Source organism: Haemorhous mexicanus, chromosome 5 (assembly GCF_027477595.1).
Source record: "Haemorhous mexicanus isolate bHaeMex1 chromosome 5, bHaeMex1.pri, whole genome shotgun sequence".
Classification (NCBI taxonomy): domain Eukaryota; kingdom Metazoa; phylum Chordata; class Aves; order Passeriformes; family Fringillidae; genus Haemorhous; species Haemorhous mexicanus.
The window spans coordinates 31549519-31565079 of record NC_082345.1 but is presented as its reverse complement, the minus strand read 5'-3'; the positions used below and the strand labels follow the sequence as shown (position 1 = coordinate 31565079).

Below are 15561 nucleotides of genomic sequence, written 5' to 3'. Positions count from 1 at the left end.
CCATTCCATCTTTTTATATTTTAGCAGTCATTTTACTATATATTGAAATGAACTCATAGAAGTGAGAATTTGGCTTTAAACAAAACACTGAGCTAAAATATTAAACACACAAAAATATTAAGACATAAAGAAAGCTGCCAGGATATAAACCATGCAGATTGAACTGACTTTCTTTCATGGCTTTCCAGTAAATAGGAATTTTTATCAGGCTGCATAAATAAATTACTTTTCAGAATTTAAAGAAACCAGCAGAAAAATTATCCTGGACGTACAAAAGTATTTAGGTTAAACTGAAGAGCTAGACTTTGAAATATTATAGAAGTAAAATAATAAAACTAGCTTTTGTTTCCATGAGAGAGTGAATACAGAATATGTTCACCAAAAAAAAAAAAACAACCAACTCACAAGCCACCTTAGAAGAAGAGTTCTTTCAAATTAGCCTTTACTAATTCTGAGGACTGCTGGGTATCTCCATTCACTTGCACTTGAAAGCAGGATATGAAAATTTCTCTTGCCTCAACAAGACAGCTTGTCTGTTAAAACTTAATTCCTCTCACTGCTTGAGCTATTTGATTTACTCTCTTTAAAATTGCCAGGAGTTTGTCTGTTCCTTTTTCTTATTTTCATTTCTTCCTCTTAAAGACAGGTTAGAAAAAGCTTTCTAAAAAGTTCCATGTTCTATGTTATGCAAAACAACTCTCAAGTCTGGCACCATATCCAAGGATTCTGCCTCTGATAGTGTCTACCAGAAAAATGACCATGGACTGCAAATTTTCAGTAATTTACTAGGAACACAAAGTGACAGACCTTACCTATTTATGAGACTGTCTCTTTTGACATCAAACCATCAAAAACATCTGTTCTTAGCAATTTTCTTCTTTATATCCATTAAGCTACAACTGTGGTTAAAGAGATTATTTGACTATTGGTACTGATTTCTCTTCTAGTTGTGTTAAAAACCTGAGACATCAAATTGCACCAGAGTTTGCTCAGGAGTAGGATCTCTGTATTTCTCTTAAATAAGACACCACACAACTCTTCACATAAATTTCTTCAAATCTTCCTTTCCTAACTGTTGGGGGAAGAAGTGATCCTACCTCCAGTTCAAGTCTTCACAGACCTAGTGAAACTCTTGCAGAAAGAATTTTTGTCAGAACTTATCAGCATATCCTCAGGCCATCTGTAGCCATAGCTGGAAAGAGTCTGCTCACTCCTGTAGTTTGCAGTAACTGTTCACCAGAAAGCCTTTGTGGCTCATGTTGGTTCCTTTTCCTTTTCTATTACATTGGTTTAGGATTAGAGATAAAAGGGTGAGGAGGGAAGAAAGTATGATTTTCTCCAGCTGCGTAGGACTCATCATTGATTATTTCCATCCTGTACAAACATGGAAAACATGAGGGCAGTTCAAGAAAGTAATTAATATTGTCTTCTGTTGGCTCAGATTAGACACACACAGATTGTGTGTGTCTAATCTGACAGACTGATATGTACACCTGATATAACATCTTCTACTGATTTTTAAGGAAATCCTTCAATATTTCTTCAAAAGAAACACAAGTTAGTAAATATGATATCATGGACCCTGGCATATTACAGTTTAATTTATCCATACACAAGTTAGTCCTTCAAGAGACATTTACATGATCTGGACTTTCCACATTTCTGACTTGCCTCATCTTGAAGACTGAAACCCAGAAAGGTTCATATTCTTGTCTCCATTGGCCCAAGCCAATGGATGGCCATGATAGCAGTTTACCACAGTCCTCTTGAGTCTTGCTTTTACAGGACAATAAATTCCAGAAATCCTGTGTTTTCCTAACTTGTGATTATTGTGGAAAAAGATCCTGAAATATTCAAAGGCTTTAATCTGTTAGTGAAGGCACCCAGCTAGCCATTCTGACTTATCCTAACAAGAACATGAGGGTTTTTGGTTCATTTAAGAAGGGGCTGGTGAGGGTTTCCACATAAGAGGTCAGCTCCAAACAAGCTGATATGTCTTAAGAGCACAACATGAAATCAAATGGAGATGATAGGTTGGATTCCAGAAGAAAAAAAATATCATCTTAGCAGAGCACTAGACTAAAGCAAGTTTTCCAAAGCCCAGTACCATGGTAATACTTCTTACAGTCTGAGTAATAGGTAGTTTATGGGAGTGTAGGTAAGCTTATGTTTCTGGTCTTTTGGCCTCCTGTTGAGCCACTACATGGAAGTGCTTTTGAAAAGGTCTGCTAAGTTTTTAGTAGCTTCATTTCCATTTGTCAAACACTGTAAAACAACTTTCTTCTGCGGCAAAATCACTTCTAGCCTTTCCCTAACCTCTCCCCTGCAAAAAAGTTCATTCTGTTGGTGGTTGTGTTTTATCCAGCTGTTTCCCCTTCTCCCACCTTGTCCATACAACAGTTGTTATATAGCTATTTATCAGATTTGGAAAGCCATGCTCTCAAAACAGATGACTTTCACCCTGTTTATTAAGTCATCAACTCCACAAATTGGCCAGCTACCAATCTCAAGTATCTATTTTTTGAGCAATTTTGCCTTTCAAAGTATTCTTTGGAGGAAGTAGGCAAGAAGTTTGCTCCCAAATGATAAGATTACTCTGCATATTCCTGTCTCTTCAAGCAAATGGGCAGAAATGAGTGGCAACATATTTTTTACCAGACAGGGAAAGAACTACTCCATAAACAACTGAGATGAGTCTGGTGCAGTGCTCCTTTGGTATATCAAGTTCTAAAGCAAACAGTGCCATACACATTCAATGCCACAGACTTTCAGCGTGCTAATGACAACAGGTATCAATGTGACAACCATAATGATGTGCCTGCCTTCAGCTAGCTAAAGTAATATTACTGAAAATAGGATGCGGTTGAAAAATCCTAATACCGTAAATTTTGCTTCCCGTGAAAAGTTTGTGTATTTCCCAGAGTTATTTTCATCTCTGCTTGCAGGGGTAAAGTCAGAATGGAATTAGAAAGGGAAATGCAACTTGGGAATCTGCTGTTGCCACTGTCATTTATGTTCGTGCTGCTACTATAATGGAGCTGCTGCAGTTTAGGGAATCTGTTACTTGGAAATGGACATTATATCGTTTTCTTAAAATGAAAGCCGCCTGTTCTTCAAGGAGCGATTGTACCGAGTTACACTAACCCTTAACACTGGGAGGAGAGACTTCCTGGCAAGCATCCCGTTGCTGGCAATGGGACTCGCTGCTGCTACTAACTTCAAGAGAGGCTAAATTAAACCACATTCTATTTGTGAGGACACCTGACCTGACTGTGTGGATATGTGTTGTATTTGTACGTTGTGCTGTATGAGATCAGATGTTGCCTATAAGGACTCTTTCATGTACCAGCTGTCTTTAGTGGATTAGATAAACTGTTGTTCACAAGAAGACAGTTAAATCTGTATGCACTACAGTAGTTCTCCTTGGGTTTTGCTTTAAGACTGAATACATCCTCTGTGTTTGATGCTGGCTTTAAACACCATCAATTTTGTGCTGTCTCTTCATGTCACAGATTTTAAGGAATAGTTACAAGTAGCCGTCACATTTCACTTCAGCTCTGTGATTAGAAAACACTTTTAAGTTTTGGTGTGGGTTGTGTTTCTGTTGTTTTGGGATTTTTTTAAGTAATTTTAACCCTTATAATCTTGCATCTTTTCAGGCAAATAAATTGTTTATATATGGCAGCTCACTTTTAGTTATCATTTAATTTTTTCCCCCTTTTTAAGCTGCAGTGAAACCCTTGTCTCCTGTAGAACCATTGAAGCTACTAAATAATGTGGAATCACATATGAATTCAGATACAGAAAAGCAGGACTGCAGCCAAAGTTGTGATAAATCTGAAGAAAAATACTCTAATCCAGAAGTGAATGCTGCTGATAAAAGCAGGACAGAATATTTGTATGAAGATCCCGAGATGGAGAAAAACAAAGACAGTATTACAGCTAAAGATGTTTCTACAGAGGCTGAAGGAAGAATGTATTATCAGTGTGAAGGGGATGCTGAAGAGCTCAAGCCAAGCAGTGTGGATGGAGTAGAGGCTTCGCAGCCTCCCTCTAAGGATGCATTACATTCAAAAATCAAGGATAGGCTGGCCCAGCTCCACATATCAACAGATTTTAACTTCACATCTGGTCTGGCTGCACAAGTTGCTGCCAGATCTTTCACTTTTACTACAATGCAGGAAGAGACTTTTGGAGATGATGGGGAGGAGGAGGAGGAGGAGGAGGAGGAGGAGGAAGAAAAGACACAGGAGAATCAAGACCTTGTGGAGAACTGTGAAAATGAAGAGAGAGGCTCTGAAAGTGAAGCAAAAGTATAAGTCTGAGCTGAACTTTATTAAACTAACAGCAGGCAATTTGATGAAAAAAAACTGAGGTGGGGGGTTGAAGCTGAAAATACTGGATGGAAAAAAAAGGAGACCTAAATATAATACGTCATGTTCCCTAAGACTGATACACTAAATAGGACTTCTAAGTATATTGAAAATTTGCAGGTAAGAGAAGTTTGGGCTACATCCAAGAAATAGATGGCTGTCCCTTTTTAAGGTCCTAGTGACAGGGGTTGGAATTTACCTTTTGTGGTTTTGTTTTATTTATTTATATTATGACATATTGTAGTTTTTCATTTCTAAAAAGAAGGAAAAACAATGTTTTGATTTACAACAGACTCAATTTTTTTTCCTCTCTGATTCTTTTGTCATGATATCAATGTTTGTTCCAACAAAAACAGCCAGGACATTTCTTTTGGAAGAACCTGAACCCTGTGATCTTCCCCCACCACTTTTGTTTTACTTCTTGTGTCTGCAGTGTGTTGGCTAAGCCATGATAGGCATTTGTGATTCTTCAACTCGTGATGTGGCACCCAGCTAAAATGTAGAATTTTAAATAAAAACTTGAAAGAGCTAGTATTTCATGTGTCCTGGGGTATGGGGCTGAAATAGTATAAAGTTAGTCATGCTTCATATTAAGGTTTATTTAGAATTTTATGAAGGGTTAATAAATTATGTCCATAAGTTGTAATTCATGTTAGACAAATGTGTTGTAAGTAAATTTTAGGGAAGGTTATAAGCACACCAGTAGAAGGTGCTATAGGTAGCTAGAAGCTATCTATTGGATTGACAGAGATGAGAAGTAAACACCTATTTATGAAGCCAGCTATTAATTGTTTGTTAACCTTTTTTAAACTGAACCTTAATGTAATTGTTTGATATAATGATCGACTGTACATTTTTGCTTATGTCCTGAAGTAATTTTCTTAAAGGAAATTATCTGAGAGCTTAACAACATGCAGTGTTTTGTTTGAACACCATACTTGCTTTTCACTAATGTTCTTTCACTTTTCCTTAGATCACAACTTTAACCTGTGGGATTAAGAATCCATGAGAGAACTACAGTTGTGTATTTTGTTTCTTGTAACTTAGTTAACTGATGATGAAGTCTGGATGTTTGGTATGAGCTTATGCAGGTTGCTTTTTCTCTGTGGTGGTGTTACAAGGAGCAGGAAACTGATGCTAACTTCACAGAGGAGCTGGTTAATGGTTTCATTGCCCTCTCTTCCTTTTGCTCTCTGACACAACATGAAGCAAAGCTCCCGTGTCTCTAATGGCGAGAGCACCACTTCTTTGTGTGGAATAACTCTACTTGGACCCAGATACACTTCCTGGACAAAACACTGCATCAGTTACTTAGAGTATTTATTGTGTTTTGCAGATTCTGTAGAGTAAAGGGCTTTTTAGATGCTGGTGGTGCAGAGCAATATCTTTCCTAGGATGGTGTCATGGAAAGCGTGGAAAGTAACGCCAGTCAGCAGGTTAGGATGGAACTCTTGATGTTCAGAAAACAAGTGTTTTCTTTCAACTCCCTGGCCTGTATTAGTGATTTTGCATGAACACTGTGAAATATGTGGACTTCTTCACAGATGGTAAAGAGGGAAATACCAATTGATAGAGAAGGGAGTATGACTTACAGTGTTCTTTCACTGTATAGTGCCTGTCTTCTCCCTCACACACAGGTTCTGGGAAGAGAATGTGTTGCCGTTTTTCATTGACCAGTAACACTGTGTTCTGTGTCCTTTATTTGGTGTAAGTGACTGGAAGCTGAGTGGTTGATGTCTTTAGGAGGTTGTAGAAAAAAAAATCTGATGCTTTTCATAGTGTATTCAGAAGATAAGCCTCCTGTTAGTGGTAGAGTATATTCTTCTATAACTAAAGATTAGGCTAAGATGATGAAACACTTTTGTTTTCTCTGTGGTAAGCAATTTTTTTTACCAAGTCTAGAACAGCTGCTTTGGATAGATTGTGTTTGAAGCATTGTCCATGCTTCTGAAGAAGTCTTCCTCATTCTTAACTTGAGATCCTCACAAAGTGCCCAGATATTTTTTGTTCCTAGCTAATTGTTCTGACAGCTCAAATATATCTTCCATCAATATTTTTCCATGAACTCTTCACCATCATCTCATGATCTGATGTTGTGTATCCCAGAAAGGGTACTCCTGACCTTTTTCTATGGGATCCAAATCATAGTTTACAATGTGTAGGACTATGATACCAACCTGGAAATATAATCAGATTTAGGATATTACTTACCAGTGTGCTCACAGTTTCATATGAAGTCAGTAGTAGCCTGAGTTGCATTGGTACTGGAATTGCTGACAGATCTCACATTTATAAAAGCTGCTATCTCTTTATTCCTTTGCTGCAGTCCTTAGTAAAAATCCTGGAGAATCTACTTTGGTTGCTCACTTGGGGCCCAGTTTTATTATATGCTGGTCTTGGTAATGAAACTGGTCCAAAAAGCCCTGTCCATCGTGAGTTGTTCATTTTCATCCAGCAGATGTGTCCACACCGGGTTTTGTCACCATGTTATAAACCAGTTCATGAGTCCACCCAGGGGAAAAATTCACCCTTTTTAGGCTTCTTTGCTTTTCACCATTCTTATTGCAGCAATGCAGTAACAGCAGTTACCTCAAAACAGCTGTGTCAGCACATACTGTGTTGCTAGCCTGAGACTCAGGATAACCTGCATTTACATTATTGGCAAAGATGGTGTAGTGTGAAATTACAGCCTTGACATTAGACACAGCTATGATCAAACGATGACTTTTTGGAGGAAGTCCTGATCCTACTTTGAACAAACAGATTTTCTACAAGCAATTCAACTGATTCCCATGGTCTTAATGCAGTCTTAGAAGTAGCCCATATGAACACCTGGACTCACTTGTTTTCTCTGCCTCTCATCACCTCTGTAGAAAACAGCCATCAGGTCATTTATTTTGATCTATTTAATATTCTCCCTGAAGAAAAATATTGCTAACAGTGTACAGCACACAAAGCCTGACTTCTCTTGATTTGATAACCAGGTTCCATCTATGTATGTCATACACTCTGTTATGATCCAGATTTCCTCATAATTATGTCATTTGAAATGACTGTATATACATGCTGTAGGTTCCTTCATGAACCTGACAGATTTCTTGGCATAATTTATTGCTGCCTTTAAAATAATGTTTATGAACACACTGAAGTGTGCATTAGCTCTAATGAGTTGTCTTAAAATATTGAGCATGTCAAGGTCTGCGTGCAGTTCTGTGTTCTTTGGCTCATTACCCGAGATAGGGATTTTTGTGAAAACAGAACATTTGCTTCTTAGAGCTTTGTAACTTTTTGAAACATTTAGCAGGAAGTCCATCCTAAATTATGGGTTATGACTAAGAATATCAGCAGCCAAAATCCTTTGTGAAGAGCAGAGCTAACAATAAATGCATTTTCCCTATCCCATTTCCAATTAGTAGTCCTGTGAAGTAAAGAAATAAGTAATTATATAGGGTTAAATAATTTCTTCTCCTTCTACCTGGAAAGCACTCCAAAGACAATATTTGCTTCTTGGATTGGATTACAGCTTAATGCTACATCTTTTTATATCACTTCAGTTTACAGCTAAAGATCTAGGTAAAGGCTTAAATCTAGGCAAAGATCTGTGATAGGAAGGTAACTTGTCCCTTTTGTTAAGTGTATGTATTCATGACAGAAATTAAATGGTTGGTGTCATGGTAGCAAATGTAAAGAGTTACAGATAATAGAGCATCTTTCAGATGCAATTAAATGTGCCTCTGTCAACTACAGGCAAGATTTGCAAATGTGAAGGCTTCTGCCATCAGTCATAGAAAAGAGACAGTTTTACTCCCAGCAGAGGATTGCTGGACATCACTGAATCTTGCACTTAGATTTCTAAGTTTTACTGAGATTTCAGACTTTGTCCCAAGCACACCTGTCTCCATGTGACTGTTACAATATTGGAAATTTTATGGTTTTTTCAGAAGTGCAAAATTTGCAACTTTCTCATTAATTTATATGGTTATATGGTGGACTGTGTGGAGTTGTTTGCCCACACTGGATTCTGTAATCTTGTAGGTTATCCCTTTCTTCTTTTTTTTCCTTTTTTTTTTTTTTTTTTTAAGAAACAAGAGGACAAGTACACTAACTGCCCTTGACCTTTAAACTATTTTGTGAAGGGCGGCTGTAGTTCTGCAAGTGGCTTGTTCCCAGAGCTAATTGCTTTCTAGAATTAACAGGCTTCATACTATCTCATCTGAGCAAAGTGTGAGAATGGCACTTGGTCAGTGTAAAGGGCCAGGCTGCTCTGGGATCTTGTCTGTGACAGGGACTAAACAGATGCTGAGGGAAGACTGTTGTGTAGTGATATTCTCCAGACTGCTCCTCAGCAATTTGTGGCTCAGGGACTTCTTGACCCAGTGGTGGTGGATGTCACCTTAACAGGTTCTGATGGAATCCTTCTCCATAGATTTGCTCAGGCTCATGTTTGGTCAATTATTCCTAGTTCCAGTGACAGTATGTGGTCATCTTTACATCATTACTGTCTTGAATACACAAGAAGATTTGTCAATAAACTTCTTTGATGTTCTACTTTCCTCAGTCATTCTGCAGAGGTCATGTTTTTTCTGCCTTTTGTTTGTTTTCCTTACAAATCTCTCCAGTTTTGGATGTATAATGACCAAAGTGTGGTGCAGTACTCCATACTAACTTCAGCAGTGCAGAGTACAGAGTAATAATCACCTCCCATAAAACACCAAACTATTCAAATATATTTGAGTCCATATAGAAAGAAAAATCCTTTTAGATCTTTTAGCCCTAGCTATTAGGATGGTAAATGAAAATATTTGGTCTGATGGAGGAGAAATATTTATTCACTGTCAGCGGGATTTGGCTGGACAATGTTTTTCTTTGCTAACAAAACAAAAACTTGTTAAAACAAAATGATCTCCCAAGAGCTGCCACCTGGTCTAATACAAACTAAAGATGCCAAACAACACTTGTTTAAACTTCAATTTGACTTTTCAGAGCTTTTTTGGTCTCTGATGCAAAATATATTATCACACAAGAAACATAGCAGTGGATATATGGATATCAGAGATCAAACCAAAGGCCTCTCAACCAAAGGCTAATTTTTAAAATTCTTAGTGGTGTGCTTTATTCATTTTCTCATTATATTTAATTCCCTCCTGTATATGTGTTTATTTTGCCACCTGGGATTTTAAATGCTAAAACCCACATCTGATTTATTTGACTTGGAAATTTGTGCAGAAATCAGATTAGAGGTAATGGCAGTGTGTAGTAAGACACAGTCATAGCAAGGGGTAAAATCTACCTCCCATGAACTTTCCTTTGTAGATGGATAAAGCACTGTGGCTTGAGCTACAGCTGGATATGAAACTGTTCTTGATGTGCTGCCTTCCCTTTCACACTGCTGTGGCTCAGGTTATTGGCAGCTTATCAGGACAAAACTTGGCTCAACAGGGTGAACGCACTGTTAGCCCATGTTACACTTTCTGTATCGAACACAGGATTATGAAAAAATGACTACAATTTAGTAGACAAGGAAAAAGTTTCTCTATTACAAAGTGGCTTATTGTAAAAGGGTTGAATGGGACCAAAACTTGAATACTTTCATGTGATCAGCATATTTTGACCCTTGTACCTTCTCAGCTTTAAATCTTAAAAGCCTCATGGACAGTTTGCTTTAGAGGATGTAGTTCTATGACAGCTTAAATCACTTCATGGCCATGAAATCCCAGTCCCTCCTCTAGGCTGGCTTTTGTAAGCACTCAGTGATCTAGGGTTTGGATAGGACTGGAAGTGCATTAGTGCTTTAACTTGCAGCTGGCTTCCTCAATCCTAATGAGGATGATGCCACTCATCACTTTCCTCACTCATTTTGATTCCTTTTGTTGTTGAGCCCTAGGCTGCCCAAGACCATTTGTGTCTTATTCCCCAAAGTTTCTAGGAACTGTTTATGATACTGCCAGTAAAACTGAAATTATTGTGCATGTATTTTCTACTTACCCGTTTCACCCTTCTGGACCCTCTGACATCCCTGGTTCCCTCCCTTTACCACACTCTTAAGAGGTTCAGATTTTAAAATAACACACAAATTCTTATTACATGTGTTTGTAACAGAAGACTAGATCTAGAGTTATGTACTGACTTTCTCATTTGAGAGCTGAAACAGAAGGCAGGCACCATAAGTGGGGAACATACAGTCAAAACAGAATTAATAATGTATAGCAGCTCAAATTTATACCACACTCTTGGTGTATATTGACTCTTGTAAGTAATTCCGACTTCCTGAAAAACATTTAAAAGTTACATTTTAAAAATAACTGTAATTCTATTACAAGGTCCCAAAATAAGGGTCATTAGTTGGCTTGATTTGTGCTCAAATCTTAATATTTAAAGATTATTTCCTGACCTTCTCCAGCTGCATGGATGAGAACTGAAAATAATCTCAGATTTCCAAAAGAGAGAGTGACCAATCCTTTCCGTTACTTTGTGCTATTAAAGAAAGGTGCATTCCTAAACAAACAGAAAGAGAAATGTCAGAGCTTAATATCTTCAATAGCCATTACTGACAGAGAATCATGCATTTGATCTCAATAGAAGACCATAAATGCAGGCTATTTATAATGTTTGATATCTGTGTTTCAATAATAATAATAATAATAATAATAGGCTTTAACTCTATTATGGGATAAAAGCCAGAAATGTACAAACTGTCCGATAGATCTTTCATCCAAAGGCACAGCTGGTGAAATTTAAACAAGTTCGTGTTGGCTGTTCCTGCACTGCTCAGTATGACATTGCAGTCCAAGCTTTTCATGTCCCAGTGTGGATGTTCACGGGTGGTCTGCAGGCACCTGTGTGCTTGAGGTCTGCAAAGCTTGCAGTGATCACAGAACAGTGCTGAGTGAAACCTAAATAGGAACAGGATGCTTCACAAAGATTTTGGGTTTATTGTCTGTCTTCCTCTGTTGCAGCATCCATATGCAATCCCATTTGCGAACTTTTCCCTTCCCACCTTTCCTTTCATAGGCCACACAAACCAGCTGGGGAGGGTTTTATAGTTTGTTTCTCACCTGCAGGACTATCTGTAATGCACCAGGTAAGTCATCCCCAGCAGAAACTTAAACATTAGTTGCCAAGCTGCAAAAGATGGGCCCTGGGCTGAAGAAGCTCTTCTAGTTTGACCACTTCTGCAAAGGGTTCTCCTGAGATGGGTGACCACAGGAGTGCTGAGCCAGGTGCAATGACTCTTCAGGTGTCTTTCAAAGCTCCGGTTTTTACTAAGTCTGACCTTTTCTCTGATTGTCTCTCTCTTCCCTCTTAGTTGCCTTCAGCTCTTCTCCAGTATTCTCTTTCCATCTGCTGAGGAATTTGGTCACTTTTTTCCTTCAGTTCTGAGGCCTTTGTCTAAACTTTATGAAATGATAGGCTAGAGAGAATCCACACCAAGGTCCTGCTGTGCATTCTCAGTCATAAACTCATACAGAAGGGTTCTTAGGGCTGGTGCAATGTCTGTCCTGACATTCCTTCCAGGAAGCTCTGACCAACCTTTCAACCTGGCCTCCTGTTTCTTCCTGGACTTCAGAACATTCACTCCCAGGAACTTCCTTCCCTTCTTAATGATTGTAAGATGCTAATGCCTCCTCAGCAAGACTGACCCTCAAACACATGCTCTTCGTTACATGAGCCTTACTTGTTCTTTCCCACAGGAGGGTGGCATAATCATGGATGAGTCTGCCTTTCCCTAAACAAGTTTGCTGCTTTCAGCAGTAGGGTCTGAACATGTACTCTCCAGCTGCTATGTCAATGTGCTCTGGCTCCACAGCTGCCTGATCTTGAGCTCAGGAAGCGCTGGGATCTAGCAATTGTGCTTAAACCTTTCCCACTGGTAAAGAGCATGTGTTTTCAGAATAAAAATATTAGTAAATCTCCCTGAATCGAACCATTCTGAATTTTTATTGAGGAGCATAAACAAATTATTTCTTAATTTAAGGGGTTTGAGTAAGGTTTATAAATATATATATATATGTGTGTGTATATACATACATACAGATATATATATGTATACACACACACACATACATACCCTTTCATGATGTAAATGTGTATTGCCAGATGTCCCACTGCAAGGCTTGTCTAGCAAAGAGGTTGTATTTTTTTCATATCAGACTATCCCGTTACTTACTTGAAAGGTAAACAAAAACTTAATTCTTGCTATCCAAAGGCAAAAGAATTGTATTCTACCAAGCAAACTGTGGAAGTATTTCAAACCTGATTTTACATATTTTATCAGAAAAGCTGCTTCATTTTGTTTTCACTTGTCAAGTCTTTGCACCTAAGCTGCTGTGAGTGCCTGTATGGCCATTTGCCCTGTCTTAAACATGTAAACAAATACATGTTCCTCAACATCTCCTGCCTGCTAGTCCTAGCATTTCCCAAAACAGGGCCTAAAGGCAGCATAGATTGCCAAGGAACACAGGGAAGGGAAAGAAAAGAATCTTGATAAGCTGCTTCTTAATTGGCTAATAAATGAGAACTAAAATATAAGAGGAAATGTTCAAAAAAACAAACTGCAGCAAGAGACTTCTGGCAGGGCTACAGAGGGAAATCACATGATACATTCTGAAGTTTGCAGACACTGGGAAGGATCCACAGTTTCTTGTCCATGTGGAGACAGGAAATGCTCACCAGACTGGTAGTCTTCAGCAGCTTTTTTTTTTAAAAAGGCCTCTATTTTATCTATGTTTCATTTCCATAGAAAGACTTGCTGCTTTCTGTGCTGTGTGCTCAAGCTGTGTGTAATCAACCTCTGCATCTCTTCCTTTAAGTTCTGTGTGAAGTCAGTCTCCTTCCTTCCACTGCACTGAAAACCTGTGTGCTTCGGCTCTGCGGAGTCTCCCCTGCACCCGCCCTGCCCGTTGCTGATGCTGCTTTAAACAGGGTTCATTTGATCAGCCTCAAGGAGGTTTAGATCAGCAGCTCCTTAAAGCAGGTATGAAGCCTAGGGGCTGGCTGTGCTAGGGCTCCAAGAACTCAAGTTCTGGGTTGGATGTAGGCAGTAGCAGGAAGACATTCCTGGATGCTGACCTTTTGTTGAGGTAGGGTTTCCTGCCTATGACATTTCCCCAAATTATTTTGTTTCTCTTTTTTGTACTTTCATTTACCTCCATTCTTTTTCCCATGGATATGAATCTGGACCTGAAGTCTTCTTTACATATTTAATCATGTACATCACCAGGATTATTTTTAAGCCATTTTAAAATTTGTGCCTGGGTTTCGCCAGTTTCAGAAGTAGTTTTCTTAACTGCAATGCTAACCACTTTTAAAGTCTTTTTGGTTGCTATTATTTCTTCAGCATCTGTAATAAAATTCTGCCTCACTAATGCCTGTATCGTTTTTTCTCTTTATCCTGTATCCCTGACAGTTGCCTAGGTGGAGTGGATGTGGCTTATCCATCTTCCAATTAGTAATGATTGAATGAAATAGAGAATGCTTATACAGGGATGCAAAAATGCTGTATGAGCACTTTGCTTGATTTTTTTTAATACAGAATTTTATTTATAATTCCACTTTCATCCTGAAGATGGAATTAATTTTAAGCAATCCTGGCAATAGTTTCTGCAGTATTTTTTGCTGACTCCTTGGTACAAGCACTTTAGTAATGAGCACTTGTTACTCTCTCCTGAATTAGTGATGACTGAAGAAAGAATGTTTTTCTGTGTGTCAAATGCTTCCCATTGTACCTTCCTCTCACCCTTCAGAGACCTCTGTGCTGTGACAACTGTTGGCAAAACTCCTTTTAGTATTACCTAAATGCCTCTGTAGGTGGGGCTTTAGGAAGAAAATAATGTGTAGTTGAGGACACTGGTAGCAGGTAGATCTTTAATCCAGGTATGGGGCTTAGGTGCTCTGCAGGAGATGTATTCTACTTGTGTGTGACTCCTAAGAGACAGACTTCCTTTGTAGGCTTCAGGAGTGCCAAAAGAGCAGTAACAGGACAGAGTCACTCCTTTTATCTGGAGCTTTTCCGTTCCCTGGTAATGCTTAGACTTTTCTATCAGAACTCATCAAAGGCTGTGTTCTGCTGCTGTTAGGAGTTGTGGCTGATGTGCACCTCTTCCTGTAAACATTCCCTGATTTGGTTTGAGGGTTAACAGCTACTGACCACTCTTCTCACTTAGGTATGACCCACTCTCACCTAATTCACATCCCCAGGAAGGAAGGCTTAAAAGGTTACTGGGAAGAATGGAAATAATTTGATCATGAAAGGCAAGAGGTGAGGCAGGAGTATTTTTTCTTTTGAATCTTGCTGCCAAATTGGTGCATAATTCGTTGTTCAAAAGGTCTTGCTTACTGTTTGCTGTTTTCAGGTTTGTGTGTTTGTTTTCATATGGAATACAGAACAGATCCAATTGCTGCTGTTAGAAGGAGATGTCTGTCTACCAAAAAGGATTTCCTTTACTTGGAGACTTCTTGAATGCTAAATTGCCTGTGTGTATACTTCATAATGTACCATATGCAAATATTCTTCAGGAATTGATACTACCACTTCAGTCAATATTTTCTATGTTAGAACTGTATATTTCCTATACTGCCAAGAATGTATATATATCTATGAAGACTTAAGATTGTATCTTTTTGAGCAAGCCTCTTTCTTCAACCATCTGAAACTTTCTTCCTGTTTCTCAAGTTTTCTGCTAATTTATTAGACTCTTGTGTTATATTGTGTACTTTTGTATCAGTTGTATTGCTGTATTTCTTCTTTCTCTCATTAAAACCTGTTCTTCTCATCCTTCTACTGTACTGCTTCATATTGGAAGAACTCACCCTACATCAATTAACCAGCTGTAGTGTAGTGGGTTAGCCTGAGGTGGAGCCAGACCAGTCCTAAAAAGCCAGTCATTCAGACATTATATTGTTCCACTGATCCCAACATATAATCAGCTTTATTGTATTAAGCTTAATTTTGCAGCACAGTCTGTACTTTGATAATATAGTAATGAACAAACCTGGAATGGGACTCTCAAGGTATAAACAAATGGACAAGTACAAAAAATGTACTGAATTATGAAGCCCATAACTCTTATGGATGGTTGTTTCTGCTTACATTCATTAAGAAATTCCTGAAGGAAGCAAATTTTGAGGAGAGATTTGGAAGAGGATTCCAAGGGCTATTTTTTCCTAGAAATATGGCCATCAAGTTAGT

General features: G+C 38.5%; 1 protein-coding gene across 5 annotated transcripts in view; it reads left to right on the top strand.

The window, feature by feature from the left end:
• VEZT (vezatin, adherens junctions transmembrane protein) overlaps positions 1–15145 on the top strand; it is a 59028-nt gene extending 43883 nt beyond the window's left edge. For 3 of the 5 annotated variants that reach the window (XM_059846761.1, XM_059846762.1, XM_059846763.1), the window contains one exon: positions 3727–15145. In XM_059846761.1, coding sequence (XP_059702744.1) covers positions 3727–4319 — 593 coding nt within the window. In that variant the 3' untranslated portion in view covers positions 4320–15145. Of the gene's footprint in view, positions 1–2945; positions 3685–3726 lie in introns of those variants that run through there. The other 2 variants (XM_059846765.1, XM_059846764.1) reach the window with 1 other exon arrangement.
• Positions 15146–15561: the final 416 nt, after the last annotated feature.